Raw genomic sequence first — 16,893 nt, forward strand, 5'->3', positions numbered from 1 at the left:
GTGTGTGGACTGTTCATTTTTGCCATCACTGAGTTCGGCTCTGTTGTCATCAGGAGTATCAGCCAGGTGGGGGTACAGGATGGGATACGGTCAAGGGACGACTTGCAGCCATATTTATTGGAATATGTGGCTATGCTCCTAAGGCATCTATGAGAGAGTAGAGTCAGGGTGGCCGACAAGTCTTGGCACACAATGAGCCAGTGCTAAAAGGGACATGATCAAAGGATAAGCCAGGTGACTAAACAGAGTGGAACACGGTTGGTCAGGCACGTGACCGACCTGTAATCTTTGCTGGCTGGTCTTGGAAGATATTCCGGGTGCTCACCGTGATTTCTAGTTTTCTTCTCTTTCAGGATGCATGACAGGATTAGATATATTTTCTCCCCTGCTTCCAAGCTTAATCATGATTGTCCACACTTCTTTAACTGCTGTGATGAACCCTCAGCCTTGGATTGACACCATGGTACCATAAGACAGTGGGACCTCTGCCAGCCTAAGTGACAGTGTGGACAAGAAACGCCCTGACGACTCTCTCTGGGTGTAGCACAAGTGGCAAAAGTGATTATTGTTGCAGCTTTTGACAGCAGTGATGTTTTCTTGTTATACATTGAGTGTATCAGAGTTTACCAGCTGAGCATTAAAGAATTCATCAGCAGAAACCATGGGACTTGACTCTACATCAAAAGGAAAAGTGAACAGAGGCTTGAGGAGGATGACAAAGGGAGGTTCGCTTCATTGTACTATTTTTTCTGTTATACGTTCTGAAAAAAGTCCTGACTCACATGGTTAAAAACCTTCTCCGGTTCTAAGCCACTGACTCTTCAGGACTGTTTGGTATTTCCCCATAACCGAGCCTCTCCTGACTGATACATTTGCTCAGTGTCGTCGTCCTCAAATTTTATTTTCAGTCTTTGAAAACATGTCATGAGCAGAAGACCCTTCAGAATCCCTGCGGTGCTTTAAGTGCAGTGCCTACAACTTCTGTGAGAACTGGAGGTGTGGTCTGAGTAGCTGAGAAGGCCAGTCGGAGGCGGAGTTAAGTTTCCAAACACCACATGCAGGCTTCCTGCTCCCCTTCAGCTCCCAACACACCAAGGGGAAGGAGCAGGGAGAAGGAAGGGAGGAAGGAGACAAGGAGCAAATGCTTTATGGGGAAGAGCGAAGAGGTGGTGACCGCGGGTACTCACGGGCGCACTGCAGTCCGCTGCCTTTATACCCCTGCTTGCACTTGCACTTGAAGGACCCTTGGGTATTGAGGCAATTGGCATGGAGGCTGCACGCGTGGGTAGTCGCAGCGCATTCATTTATATCTGAAAATGTGAACAGCTGCATGAATCATCTTGTGGTAACAGCACTTGCTGAAAGGCTATCCCCTGAACCTGAGTCACTCCAGGGCCAACCACTCCACCCAGCCAGGCAACTCTGTGTGGCCGGGGAACTGAGAAGCGCTGAGCATGCCTGGCGCCTTGGACCAAAGCCCTGGCTTTGCTTGCTGCCCGGTATGGAAGGAGGGTGTCTGCAGCTCACCTCCCCCACAGCAACCTCCTCTCCTACTTATCAAGGCTCTGACATCTCTAAGTTGTTTGGGCTTGATTGCTTAACATTGTCATCGGCCAAACTTACCACTAAATAACAATATCAGAAAGCAAATTCTATACATGGAAGGGCTTGGGACTCCTAGCCCACAAAGAACAAGACAGGGCTAGGAAGCACTGACATCATCTGAAAAAATGTGAACCTTTTGTTCACAGGCTGCCAGGAGCAGGGGTTAGGCCGGTCTGAGCTCGTCTGTTGGGTTTAGACTCAGAAAGTTTACTGAATTCCACCCATGTGACAGCTTCCTTGGCCTTCTCTTCCCTCCCGCTTTTTTTCTATACTCCTCAAGGGCTTCCCATGGGCGCTTGTGGTAAGAACCCACCTGCCAACGCAGGAGACATGGGTTGGATTCTTGGGTCGGGAAGATCCCTGGAGAAGGAAATGGCAACCCACTCCAGTATTCTTTTTTTTTTTTTAATTTTAATTTTTACTTTATTTTACTTTACAATACTGTATTGGTTTTGCCATACATTGACATGAATCCACCATGGGTGTACATGCGTTCCCAAACATGAACCCCTCCAGTATTCTTGCCTGGAGAATATGTACACAAAACAGGCTATTGTTTGCTTGTTTAATTAATTAATTTCTCTATGGCCGTGCCACGTGGCATGTGGGATCCCTGATCAGGGATCGAATCTGCTCCACCCTGCAGGTGAAATGCGCAGTCTTAACCACCGGACCACCAGGGAGGTCCCCTAGGCTATTGTTTTTAAGTCAGCCACAAGGGGGCTCAGGTGCTGATCTAAAGTGAAGTGAACTGAAGTGAAGTCTATCAGTTGTGTTTGACTCTTTGCGACCCCGTGGACTGTAGCCTGCCAAGCTCCTCTGTTCATAGGATTCTCAAGGCAAGAATACTGGACTGGGTTGCCATTTCCTTCTCCAGAGAGATCTTCCCGACCCAGGGATCGAACCCAGGTCTCCCACATTGGAGGCAGATGCTTTAATCTCTGAGCCAACAGGGAAGCCTAATCACTTCTTAAATCAGAAAGATTTGCTTCCTTTGACAGCTCCACGTGTGGACTCCCACCCTGTCCTGTGGCATCTCCCTCTACGTCTCAGGAAACAGGCTCCAACTCTGTGACACAGCCTGGAGATGGACCCCAGAGATGGTGGGTTCTGGAGCATCTTGGAAGATCCCAGCTCACAAGAAGTGGAGATGTTACAAGCCGGATTAGGATGGCCTTTAGGCTTGAGGGAAGAGCTATGGAGGCTTCATACGATGTGTTGAAAACCCAGGAATGGATATTGCCCCAACACGATTACACAGGACACGTCCTGGTCAGCTCTGAGCTTAGGGTGGAAAGAAACCCTACTTTCCCCGCTGCTGTCAGCTTTCTGTGTTATGCACACATGTGTGTCATGTGCACGTTATATAATCAGGAATCTCCTGGGGGCCGAGATGCCTGCAGGACCAGCCCCATCCATGCTCTATCAAGGGCAATGGGAAGCCGTGCAAGGGCTCCCCAAATACCCCACTTCACTTGCTCATTGAGACTTGGAATTCCTTCCCTAGGGGACAGGATTTCTGATTTCACTCGTATCGGGCCAAGAGCTGAGTGATACCCCAGTCTTATCATAGAGTGATCTTGAGGACCCCAGAAAGCGAACATTTTAGGGGACGCAGAGCTGGAACCATGGAAGGGTTGAAGGAGGAGCGAGGAAAGAGAACATTGCACCTCCTTCATTCATTTTTCAAAAGCCACTCCTGAGGGAGACTTAGGCAAGGGCCACTGAGGTCAAGATTAAGCAGGACTTGTTATTCCTCCTTTTATCAAATATAAATATGCTTCACTGTCCTCATTTTTAGGGCTTCCCAGGTGATGCTAGTGGTAAAGAAGCCACCTGCCAATGCAGGAGACGTAAGAGATGCGGGTTCGATCCCTGTGTTGGGAAGATCTTCTGGAGGGGGTAATGGCAACCCACGCCAGTATTTTTGCCTGGAGAATCCCATGGACAAAGGAGCCTGGAGGCCTACAGTCCATAGGGTCACAAAGAGTCTGACACAACTGAAGTAACAGCACTTTTAGCTATACCTGGAGATAGAACCAAAAATATAAACAGAATGAAACCGATCAATTTTTTTCAAAAAACCCACAAAAATCATCTCAAGCTATTTATCTCCATAATAGAGCTACAGGGACTGCGATTCTTTACTTTAAACTTTGATGAACCTGGCTTCATGTAATTCATGTCATCAGAGTTCCAAATGACAAAAATTTAAAAAATATAACTTTTTCTGTGTTGTTAAGATGGTCAGTACAGTAGATGGTTCAACTAATAGACAGAACTGATGTAGAAACATCTGTAAGAAAGCCTCTAGGTTTCTTACCTACACAATCGTACCGGCCACTGATATATTTCAGTTCGAAACCAACATGATATTTGCAATAGTAGCTTCCAAATGTGTTCACACATCTTCGATTGTAGGGACAGAAGGCTTTATCAGAGACACATTCATCGATGTCTAGGATGGAGAACCAGGACACGTCAGACACACCAAGAAAGCACCCTCCCTCCAACACAGTCTCGTGCCCGCACCCAGAGCACACGGCGCGCACACACACGCGTGGTTTCTTCACTGGAAAACTCTGATTATTCTGCTACCATGTTCCTATCCTCCGGGAAGAGTTCTGGATCCCCGAGGCACTTTCACTGGATTTCTATCCCTTTATACAGCTCATTTTAGAGGCATTATCTTGCTGTAATGGCATTACTTCTAGCCACATTTTCTCTCTCATTAGGCCCTGCCTTTTCTGGGGCAGGGAATATACGGCTGGCACTTGGTACACAGACACTCCATTTTGCTGAAGGAATTAATATTCTTCCAGCTATGGATGTTGCATGGCAAACCTAATACACAAACATTCAAAGCTTGTATTTTTCAAAAGAATTATTTCATTAGCAACTGCCTCCAAATCCTGTCATATTGCTCCAAAGCATAGAAACACGGTTTTTAAAGAATGTAGTGATACATAAATGGTGGGTCAAGTGGAATGAAGCCATGATGCAACTTAGGAGACAAGAGGCTTCCTTCCTTTGCTACCGCGGAAAGTCACATCACAGAGGGGCTGACAGCTATGCTGATCAAACCGTTAAGACTCAGATTTTGCCTTAACTTTCAGATGTCAAATCAAGTAAATTTGGAACCATCGTTTTGGAACAGTGGTTAAAAAAGAAATTTGGCGCTGGCTTGTTGTTCTTTTTGCATTCTTGATATAATTAACGAGTAAGTGTTAGATTGACCAAAATTATTTTTCAGGAATCACTTTCATATACATCAAGCTGCTCCTCCAATACAAATGGCACTCGACAGATCAAAGAGGTGGGTGAACACTTGGATTTGTTTGGTCAAGAATTAGCCTTGACATAAATCTGATTTTACTGAAGAGCACTAAACCCTGTGAATTGAATTAAATGTTTGCCTCCTCTCAAAGAGCAGAACCAAAATCTTAATTTATACAGACTTTTTATTAAAGTGGTTAACTGATTTCGGATCTATTTGGGTGAGCTTTCTAAATGTGGTTTATCAAGTAATGTATCAATACATTTAGGGTAAATAAACACCAACCAGCTCAGCTGAAAAATATTTCTATTGTAGTCCAGAAGTTAGATATTAAATCATAGTGCTATTTGCTTGCTTCCATCAAAAAAGATTAAGAACTCTTTCAACATTCTGTTTGGTTGGACATCCCATATTAACGCTATGTGTTAACTTTGTCATAATATTATGTATCTTTGGTACAATATAGTTAAATACACTAAGAGTATATACCACTTGGTAGATGAAGTAAAAAGTGCAGGGTAAATATTCAAAATAAAATTACTTCTATCTTTTTCCATTATGACATCAGGCAACCCAACAAATTATAGAGAAGTGTTTTCTCTAGCACGGCAAAGTGTGTCTGGAACATACGTGCTATAAATGTCATGGAAATGGACATAAATCTGTCATTTCAGGAACTTTCAATGTCTAGTCCACAAGTAGGTTGTGATGGATGAAAAAGGAGGAATGGAGTAAAGGGCGAAGTCAGGGGAGGAGGTAACTCCGGACACTCTACCTAGACAAGCTCTTCCATTGTGGGCCAAGCGGAGGCCCGGAGATGGACACAGACAGCGCAGCCCCTCTTCCGTGTCTTTACAGCCGTACTGGCAGTTGGTCATGGCACACGTCCAAGAGTCTGCGAAAAGAGGCACGGGTTAGCCTTTTCCCCAGGAGATGGTTAAAAAAATGCTCACTAAGGAACGATCCCTGACCCCTGAGATATGAAATGTAACATGTGGAATGGTATCAGAGGATAAGCTTCATCATCTGAGTCCCAGATGGAGATCCAAATGGAATCTGTGCAGGGGTGGTGTCTTGGTGGCCCCATGGTTGATTCTGTTGACCAGTGCATTGCACCTGACTGTCTTTAGGCAGAGCATGCACCCCTAAGTCACCAAAGACGGCATCTCTCTCTCTTCCTATATAACCTCCTTTACATCACCTGACTGGTCTCTACTATTGGCTGAAATGCAACCTCTCATGGAGATGATTCATTTGAATAAATAGGGTAAAAAATGCCAATTCTACCCATCTCTCCATTCATATCTAGCCTCCGTGAGAGTCACTCAAGTCACAAAACCTTGTCTTGTAGGTGTGTGTATTAAAACACGCAGCAGATAAGGCTGATCAGCTACCCAAAAGCCATTCCCATTACTGAGGCTGAAAAGACAGTTCCACATCTTTTCCCTAGATTCCCATGCAGCAACAAGGGAGTCGCCATATGATTCGGTTATAGCCAAAGAGATATTAAGACAAGTCTGCTGGAATTTCTGGAAAAGATGGTGCTGCGTGACAAAACGGATGGACATAAAAGAGGTGTTTGTTTCCTGGCATCGTTCCTTTTCCCTTTGTCTTGCCAACCTCTGATGTGTGTGTGATATCTGGAGCTAGGGCAGCCATATTGTGGCCACAAGGCTGCAAGCGTGTGGATGAAATCAATACCCTGAAAATGGCAGAGGCTCAGTCCTTGCTGACCTGTTCTGGAGCTGCTTGCCTCCAGCTTTTAAAAGTAAAGATAATTTAGTTCGATTTTTCTGTCACTCATTGCTAAATAGACCTTGTCTCACAAAAACACATATCCCTAGTAGGGTTCCAGTATATATGGATCAAAAGTGCCTTTAACAGGGGAGCACAGTGGATATCCTCTCTTTATACACCCGCATCTATAACATGCCAGTCAACCAGCTGGACGAAAGAGACTGCAAAAGGCTGGGTAAATAAAATCAGCATCCATGAGAGACATTCAGGGCCACCTGGCCACTATAAGCTATAAACAGGGAGGCAGAGGCAACTCTCACATGTAGAGTAACAGACAAAGAGGGCACCAGGACAGACACACAGGCCACGGTAATGTAGCAAACACTGACCAATGGTTATATTTCTAGTTTATTCCTTTTCTCTTTAGTTGTCTTCTTTCAAAATTAATCTTCAAAATTTACCTCATTTTATTCTTCCATTTGGAGAAAGATATCTTTTTTGGCACTAATTAGGCTTTTTGGAATGTTTCAGAAATATCCATTAGCATATATCTTTTTAAAAATGTTAAGTGATGACTAGAAAACCCTGGACAGTTGTTCCCAAGCGGCTGGGGGTGGGGGGTGAAGGGGGTAGTTCTGGCAAAGCTCTATTTGGTAGTGGTTACAAGGATACTGGCTTTATAGGAATTCACTAAGCTACTTATTTGTTTCCTGGGGGTTTCTGTTTAACTTATAATAAATATTTTATTTAATACTCAAAATAAATTTTTTTAAGACTCTCTGAATGCCTGCTTTATCTCTTAAGCATGCTTGCTAATGGATACCCTAGTTGTGTTGGGGCATTTTGCCAAGTGAGGCGAGCAGCTCCAAGGGTGAGGCAGGAGTGGGGGAAGTGAGCTATGCACGAGCCCGGATTTTAAAAGAGGGAGAGCCCAGGATAGGCTGGGGAGTCAGAGGACTCTGCAACCATGGGAAGCTGGCAGAAGGCACAAGCTGTGGGCTTGGTGGGGGCGGCAGGGCAGATGGATTTGCCTTTCAGCTGCAACATAAAACCTGAAAAGACTTACTTCACAATAAATGAATGGATATAGACATTTAGGCTCCCACAGGACATGGGTTCTCTTTATCAGAGAAGGGCTTTTCTTTCCAGGAATGTGAACTGGAATGGACTTCCAACAAGAGTCTCTAATCTCTGAGCGTGGGGCAAGGGGCATGGGAAAGATAGCTGGTGGGAAGAACTGATGTCCTGAGATTTATCACCTTCCTGAAACAATATGCTTATATTTTCAGTATGCTTATTTTTTTCATGAAGAATTCTAATTCATCCTTGTATATATAGAGAGATTCAATTTATCTTTCTCCTCAGTCAGTCTTTTTATTTAAAAAACAACGAAGCCAGAACAGGCAAATCCAGAGAGACAGAATGCAGGGCTGGGGTGGAGGAGAAGAGGAGTGGAGAGTGACTGCTAATGGGGACAGGTTTCCTTTTGGGGTGATGGAGATATTCTGAAGAGTGGTGATGGTTTGCACAACATTGTGAAATTACAAAATGCCTGAAGTACACTTAAAATTGTCAAAATGGTGAGTTGCACAATATACGTATTTTACTACAATTAAAAATAAGTTCTAGAGGGAGGGAACATATATATATATATATATATGGCTGATTGGTGTTGATGTTTGGCAGAAATCAATACAATTCTGTAAAGCAATTATCCTTCAATAAAATAAATAAATTGAAAAAATATGTGTGCACAGATGTTTTAGTCTAGGGTGATGTGAGAGTTTTTTTTTGGGGGGGGGGTTTCCCCTCCAATAACTTAACTTTGCTCCAAACACTAAATGGCAAAAGTCAAGCCTCTGGATTGACGGAGAGCAGGCCAGCTGCTGAAACTTACTGGAACACGTGGCGTTCGGCAGGAGCATGTGGCTGCTGAGGCAAAAGCACTTGTAGCTACCGTGTGTATTCACACATCTGTGTTGGCACGGCCGGGGTTTGAATCCACACTCATTCACATCTGCAGGGGGCAGTCAGAAAATGGAGAAAGGTGAACTGAAGGAGGAAACACCCAGATGGGGAACGGGGTTGGCCTCCCTGGACCCCAGCTGTGGAGGTAGGTACCAAGGGTGGTGACTCGCCTCTTCTCCAACCATCATTAAAGCGCTGGTGAGGATGTGGAGCAAACTGAATCATCGTACACTGCTGAAGGGAATGCAAATATAGGCACAACCACTCTGGAAAACTGTGTGGCAGCTAGATACAGGCACTCGTGAGCCAGCCATTCCACTCCTGGGCAAATGTCCAACAGAGACATGGGTACATGCCCACCGGACTTCCCTGGGGGCTCAGTCAGTAAAGATTCTGCCTGCAATGTGGGAGACCTGGGTTTGATCCCTGGGTCAGGAAGATCTCCTGGAGAAGGAATGGCAGCCCACTCCAGTATGCTTGCCTGGAGAATCCCATGGACAGAGGAGCCTGGCGGGCTATCACAAAGAGTTGGACACGACTGAGCCACTAAACCACCAAAAAATCACATGCTAAAATGATCACAGTAGCACTATTCTGAATTGCCTCAAACCAGAAAGAATCCAAATCTCTCCTCCCAAAAGGATGGATAAATGACTTGTAGACTCATGCAATAGAATACTATACAGCGGTGAGGCTGAACAAACCACAAGTCCAAACAACTGTGGATGAAACTCACAAACATGATACTGACTGGGAGAAGCTGGACACAAACGCACACACTGAAAACCACCCACGAGGGAAAGAAACAAAACAAATCCAGGCACAATGACTCTGTGGTGTGAGAGACAAGGTACAGTGCCTCGTTGGGGGCTAGGGGCAAGTGATGGAGGGGAGCATGAGGGGTCTTCAGGGAGGCTGAGTTTCCATTTCTTGATCTGAATGCCTGCTACATGGGTGTTCGTGAACATGCATGGAGTTGTACATTGTTGACAGGTGTACAATTTTGTGTTTCCTACTTGAATAAAAAGTTAAAACATAATCTAGATACCACTGCCTTTAATGCTGTTCCAGGTAGTCTGTGACAGGTGCCAACAGCACAGGCTCCTTTCAGTTATTATTTTGAGCAGCCTCATGATGGCCAAATGGCCTTGTCTCACACCTTTCCTGAGGGAGTCCTGCTAGGCAGCTATTACCTGTGGTCAGGTCACAAAACAATATTTAATCCCATGTAAAGGTGCTCAGAGGATGCTGTCACACAAGAAGTTTACAGAACTATGTATATAGATACGACATTTTAAAAATAAGCATAGGGGAAATTGCCTAGGGAAATTCCCTGGCATTCCAGTGGTTAAAACTCAGCATTTTCACAGTTGGGGTCCGTATTCTATCCCTGGCTGGGCAACTAACATCCTGCGAGCACTGTGGCACAGACAGGAAAAGAAAAACCCTGGGAGACCAGGCTCTACACGTTTATAATGGTTACCTCCTGGGGAGATTGAGAGGGACTTTCTTCTCTGACCTTTTCATGGTTTAAAACATGAAACATTAAGAATGAAGTAGCTTTTATTAAAATAAAAAATGATACGTAAGGGAAAAAACTTGGAAAGCCATCATGGGTTTCGTCTTTGGGCACGTGGTGATGTGGGTGCCACATGTTGTAACTCTCCCAAGGCAGATATAGAAAGCAGAAAAGAACCAAATTCCATGTGAGACCAAAATTCAGCACAGTAACAAGCAAAGGCCATTCTGGAAAATAAGTAAGTGTCTGCTTTCACCTCTGAAAAGAACCTTACAAGGAGATTCTCCAGCACATTATCTGGACACTTGAACCCCCTTCTCCACTGCCAGTCCCCTGTACACTACCATCTCCTGTATGGATCCTAACTGCTTCAAATGCATGAATTAAATAATGCTGGTTGGACATAACAGGAAAGCCAGGGATAGTCCATTACATTGCCCTAAGTCAGATGCGTCTCTTGGAAGAAGCATTTTGGGGAAACATATCAGTTGGGTTGAGGCCTGTGGCCATCAGTGGATATACATGGACTTTGATCAGGCGGCCCTGGGGCAGGGAGGCTGTGGGGAAAAGCCAGACAGCCCCACATCCGAGCCAACTGGACTCTCCCTCAAAGTGAAATATTTTGCAAGGACTTGAAAAGCAGCATGAAAAAACACCTTCTCCATTCCAACTCTCTTGAGAAGGGATCTTGGTACAGAATCCAAGATATATGGAAAACCAGGTCTCCTGGTGGGAAAAGCTCTGGTAAGGGACATGGTTGAATTATTACTTCTGAGAGCATGGCTCCTGCCGCACTTCCCTCAAGCCTTCTGGACACGATTCTAAGGAGCCCCTTGGTGGTGCTGGCCCCCGTCCTGGGGTTGGGACAGGAGAACTAGAGGCTCCCCCCCTGAGCCTGCAGGTCTGCCAGCACAGAGAAAGACTATGTGGGCATCTGGCCTTGGCAGTGAGCCAGGGGCAGGGGGACAGAGTGAGGCAGAGCCCTGGCTTTCTCTGGAATTCCATTCTCCCTTCCAGAACCCTGGCAGGGCTCTTTCCTAAGGGCAGCTGACCTGGATTTGCTGCTCTTTGCCTAACTGTGTTATAGAACTGGGGACCCTTTCTTAATTAGCGCAGGTTTCTTGGTGCCTGGGCTCCTCCACCCTGTGGACATCTGGGGCCAGATCACCCTTAGTGGGGGGCTGCCCTGCGCACTATAGATGTTCAGCTGGGCTCTACCCACCAGATGCCAGTAGTAACCCCTCCGAAAGTCTCCAGGCACCGCCAGATGACCTCGGGGGTAAGACTTCCAGATTTATCAATTAAAAATACAGGATGCCCGGGTAAATGTGAATTTCGGAAAAACGACTAATATTTGTTCAGTGTGCATATGTCCCATACAATATTTGCAACATGCATACACTATAAAATTATTTGTTGTTTATGTGAAATTGCCTTTGACAATAAGATTTAAATCTAACTAGGGATATGTATTGTATCTGGCAAGTCTTCCTAGGGGACAAAACTGGCCACCTTAAGAACCACTGTTCTTAATATTATAACTGCTTTAATGTCTTCAGATAAACAGCCTATGACAAAAGTCATAAATTGCCTTTTAAAATATATCCATTACAATAAAAATATGCATGCCATTCAACCCAACAATTCCATTTTTAGATATTTACCCTATAAAAATACTCAAAGGTGCAAGGATATGCATAGGACAATGACTGTTATGGCACTATTCGTAGTGGTGAAATGTTGGGGATAACTTTTATAATAGTGGTTACAGTATTTTTACGTAAATGACACAAGCATTTGCTCTAGGGACCAGGATACAGCCTTAAAAAGTATGAGACAGCTCTCTATGTGCTGACATGCAAAAATGCCCATGAGAAATATCCATTATTGTAACTATAACAAAAAAGAAACTGCAGAGATGGCGGTCAAACTCTTAGCTACGGGTGGAGGATGGACTGTGGGTGTTCACACTCACTTTTTAATTTATATCCTTTTGTTTTGTTGGATTTTCTTAAATAAAATATATGCACTGCTTCCTTAGCTTAAAAAAAAACAATAAATATTATTTGTTCTGAGGGAAAATAATGATTTTTATCTGGCATCCTAACAAAAGCATCAGAATGACTGATGTTTTTCTAGAAGAGATTGATGGAAAAATCTCATTGTGAAACCCCTGTCGTTTGAAGATCGGAGTAAAAATCTGCAGAATCCTGACTGCTATACTGTGTCCCAAACACCACTGCGCTGCCTGAGTTGATTCTGAAAGCTCTGGGGTAGGTCTGTATTACCACCGTGGTCTCTAGTACTGACCTTGGCTGCAGCTTTTCCCGGTGTATCCTGGAAAGCATCTACATTTGTTTGGTCCCACACACTCACCAAACTTGCATCCAGGTTCACACAGAGCTGTGGAAGAAAAGGTATTTTGACAATTAAAGAATAGGAGCCGATAGGTACATGAGAAGATGTTTAACATGGCTAATTATGAGAAAAAGGCAAATCAAAACTCCAATGAGGTATCATCTCACATCAGGCGGAATGGCCATCATCAAAATGTCTACAAATAATAAATGCTGGAAAGAGTACATAGGAAATGGAACCCTCCTACGCTGTGGGTGGGAATGTAAATTGGTGCAGACACTAGAGAGAACAGTATGGAAGTCCCTCAAAAAAGCTAAAATAGAGTTGCAATCCCACGATGGGGCATTTATCTGAACAAAAGTTTAATTTGGAAAGATACATACATGCACTATCAACAATAGCCAAGACATGGAAATAACCAAAATATCCACTGAAAGGCAAAAGGATGAAAAAGACATGATACATATATACAATGAACTATTACTCTGCCATGAAAAAGAATAAAATAAAACGATTTGTAGCCACATGGATGGACCTAGAGAGATTATCATACTAATTAAAGTAAGTCAGGAAGAGAAAGACAAACACCTTATGATACCACTTACATGTGGAATCTGAAATATGAGACATATAAACTTATCTGCAAAACAGAAATGGACTCACACACATAGACAACAGACTTGTGGCTGCCGACGGGAAGGGAGGATGAGAGAGGGCAGGACTGGGGGTTTGGGAGTAGCAGATGCAAGCTAGTATATATAGGATGAGAAACAACAGGTCCTACTGTGGAGCACAGGGATCTACATTCAGTATCCTCTGATAAACCATAATAGAAAACCACAAGAGAACAGAATATGAAAAAGGAATACAAATGTGTATAACTGAATCACTTTGTTGTAGAGCACAAATCAATACAACAGTGTAAGTCAACTGTATTTCAGTAAAGAAATTAAAAAGAACAGGGGTAGTCAGCCCAGTGAAATGCACACATGTTAAACTTAGCCGCCTTCTGTGTGGCAGAGAAATCCATGGTGACATACAATACAGAGGGTGATCTGCTTCCTCTCCAGTTTATTTTCACCTTTAAAATACTACTTCGCTTCTGAACTACATCCCCGGCCCCCATCTCCTCACCCCCTTCCACCCCACAAGTACAAGTTGACCATAACTTTGCCTAGCACTGCCACACCTCCAGACGCATTCAAAGGAAACAAAAAGCCTCCTACCTCGCAATTAGCCAGTTTTGTATGTAAACACAAAAGATTTAACAAAAGGAATATGATTTGTGAGCTGGGAGAAACTCCATAGTTATACTGGGCCAAGGTCCTTCTCCCCCTTTCTACTGTTTTTTTGTTTGTCTCTTCTGTATTAGTTCCCCCTTTCTCTTTTGTATGATCAAAATTTCAAAATTCTGTGTGTTATCAGCCAAAATGAACAAAGCACAGGTTGGAGGCAGGGAGACGCTGCCTCCGGTCCCAAGGATGGGAACCACACGCATGATGGTGATGGCGATAGTGGTGGTGATGGAGGCGTGCCAAAGGCAGCATTTGGTTTTCTGTTTTATCCACTTCTGTATCCAGACAACTGACACAAACTAGGAACTCAATAAATATTTGTTGGATGGCTGAAGTGGCAGGAGAAACAAAGATAGGATGGGTAACAGATTGGATTGGGGGCAAGAAAGCGTAGTCAAAGATGGCGGAAAGTTTGAGTCTGGCTCATAAGGAGGAGACAGGGAGAAAATGCTGTGGATAGGAAGAGAGGAAAATGCGAGAGCCCAGAGACATGAAGGGGAATGAGAGGAAAAGCAATGAATGAGAGAGAAACTAGGCCGGTAGGGAATCATGGACTCTCACACTTTCTGGATCTACTAGGAGTTCCAGAAACAGCCAGCATATGAAAGGATGACTCAGCAATTGCCAGAAATGCTTGCTTACTTCTCTGCACATTGATTCTCTGGCTCATAGAAGGCCCACCCCTAGGCAAGCCTGTTCCTAAAGACTCCGGCGTGTTCCCATTTGACCCAACCTTACCTTTGCTAATGTCACGTTTCATCTCCCAGCTACCTGGACTCAAAATCTCAGCTGTCTCTATTCTCGTTCCCCAAACAGTCACCCAGAGTATCCTACCCCTCTATCCCCTAACCACCAAGTTCCTCGACTAAGTATTGGGTTGGCCAAAAAAGTGTGTTTTGGTTTCTCTACAGTCGCTTACAAAAAACTCAAATGAACCTTTTGGCCAAGCCAATATTTATTCAGTGGCTGGGAACCACTTTGCCCATAGATGTCTGGGAGATTTGTTGCATGCGTCTCTCTTTTCACTTTCCTCATCTCAGGCTGTGACCAGGGCTTGGCTGATGCACGGGTCTAACAGTCTAGCCCCTGGTTTCTGGGCAGGACAAATGCTGCGGTGCAATTAACACTCCAGAGCTCCCTGTGGGATCAGGATGACGCCAAACTTCTCTTGAAGCCACATCTTTGCCTCGCTTCTTCCCCAGCTCACTCACTCCCTTACAGCTTTCCCCCAAGTGCCTCTCAACAGGATATTTGTGTAAGAATCACCTTCACAGGTACTGCTCCTAGAACATCAAGGTCCGATGAGACATTAAAGGGATATTCCAGAAGTAGAGCTCTGATCATGCCATGCATCGCTGCAGCTCAGATCAGTTCAGTGGCTCAGTCGTGGCTGACTCTGCGACCCCATGGACTGCAGCTCGCCAGGCTTCCCTGTCCATAACCAGCTCCCGGAGCCTACTCAAACTCATGTCCATCGAGTCGGTGATGCCATCCTCTGTCGTCCCCTTCTTCTCCCGCCTTCAATCTTTCCCAGCATCAGGGTCTTTTCCAACGAGTCAGTCCTTTGCATCAGGTGGCCAAAGTATTGGAGTTTCAGCTTCAGCGTCAGTCCTTCCAACGAATATTCAGGACCGATTTCATTGCCTAGAAGCCATCAAATAATCTCTGTTGGGTCCTGAATCCAGGACAGGGGTCATAACCATGATCTGGCCTCGGCCTTGTTTTAGTCTTACTCTGTTCCCTGAACCCAGGCAACGATGAGGTCAAACCAGACTGCCTGCTCTTCTCTGACCTACTCTGCGCTTTTTTACCCCTTCTCTATTGTTACCCCATCCTGCGGCACCCCTCCCCGCCACTCCAGTGGTTAATATTCTAACAATCCTTCAAGGACTACCTTGTAGGGCCCCTCCTTCCAGAAGCTTGTACAGATTTCTCCAGCCAGACGTGAACTTCTGCTCGTCTCTGAGAACTCCACAGAACTCTGGCAGGCTTCTCCCACGAAACTGATATCTTCACCGTATTCAATAACTAGCCAGATATTTCGCTTCTGTGTTTCACTTCTATCTACTATCTGAGGCTAAGTGCTTTCAGAACACGGATATAAACACTCGCCTTTGTTTCTCCTTCTGCATGTAATAGTGTGAACATGTTAGACACTGAAATAGTTTTGAATGACAAAGCAGTCAGTGTAGAACTTTGAACAGGGAAACATTTCAAGGCTTGAAGTAGATCGTAAGTGAAAGAAGGTAGGGGGAAACACGCTTCCCACCAAGGTTCTACTTTTGGAGGCAAACAAGATAGAATTGGATTTCCAGGGATATTTTGTTATGGTTATGTTCTTGGAGATGCAGCTTTAACTCTAAATGTTAGAAAAATAAACCTTTTTTTAAAGCCCCCAAGACCTCTGATTGCTCCCTGGAAAGTTATTTTCAATGTAGTCCAGACAGGAAAGCCCAGGATAAATGCCAAAGAGAAGAGAGGAGAAGTGGTGAATATTAATATCCTTGCTGTTTGGAGGTCAGCACTCCAGAAAGACGTTTTTGATTTACGGTAACTTCGGATCTGTGATGGGAACAGCCAATCTATGGCATGGGGAAATTCCGTTTATGTCTAAAATGGTCTGAGATTTAAGTGTGCTTTAGATAAAGGAAGCTCTCTTGTCTAATTTCCCTGCAAACTCCTCCATCTTTCTGGAGTGTTTATCCACTCTTTCCCCACTCTTTCTGGCTCGTTATCCCATATCTCACTAAGTGTCCCATATCTCACTAAGTGACCCATACCTGAAGGCTAACGATACTGAGTGAAGCAGACGCTGCCCTGGGAACAGATTTAAGCAGGGCAGAGCCTGAGATCTAGAAAGCTCTGGCATAGAGGCAGGGCCTCTGAAGGACTGAGGGCTGATCAGTCAGTGGAGGTGAAGGCTGGGGCAGACTGCACCCTCACAGGCTGGAGCCTGGCTCTGCCTGTTCAGGCAAGTTGGCATGCGTTCCTGTCGCATCACCATGCACTCCACGGCTTAGAAATCAGAGGCCTGGTGATCAGGGACTAACCAGCCTGTTACCTGGTGCTTCGAGGAGCGGATGACTTTACCATCAAGAAGGACCATGCCGATTGGATGTAATATGATACAGATC

The 16,893-nt window shown here is 44.7% G+C and overlaps 1 protein-coding gene across 1 annotated transcript in view; it reads right to left on the reverse strand.

The window, feature by feature from the left end:
• The window catches only part of EGFL6 (EGF like domain multiple 6), a 34,469-nt gene that overhangs the window by 15,250 nt on the left and 2,326 nt on the right, over positions 1–16,893 (reverse strand). Inside the window, exons 3-7 of the mRNA XM_018043714.1 lie at positions 12,417–12,509; positions 8,517–8,636; positions 5,658–5,777; positions 3,929–4,063; positions 1,188–1,310 (exon numbers count right to left, since the gene is read on the reverse strand). Of these exons, the coding sequence (XP_017899203.1) occupies positions 1,188–1,310; positions 3,929–4,063; positions 5,658–5,777; positions 8,517–8,636; positions 12,417–12,509 (591 nt within the window). The remainder of the gene's footprint in view (positions 1–1,187; positions 1,311–3,928; positions 4,064–5,657; positions 5,778–8,516; positions 8,637–12,416; positions 12,510–16,893) is intronic.

Source organism: Capra hircus (assembly GCF_001704415.2).
Source record: "Capra hircus breed San Clemente chromosome X unlocalized genomic scaffold, ASM170441v1, whole genome shotgun sequence".
Lineage (NCBI taxonomy): Eukaryota > Metazoa > Chordata > Mammalia > Artiodactyla > Bovidae > Capra > Capra hircus.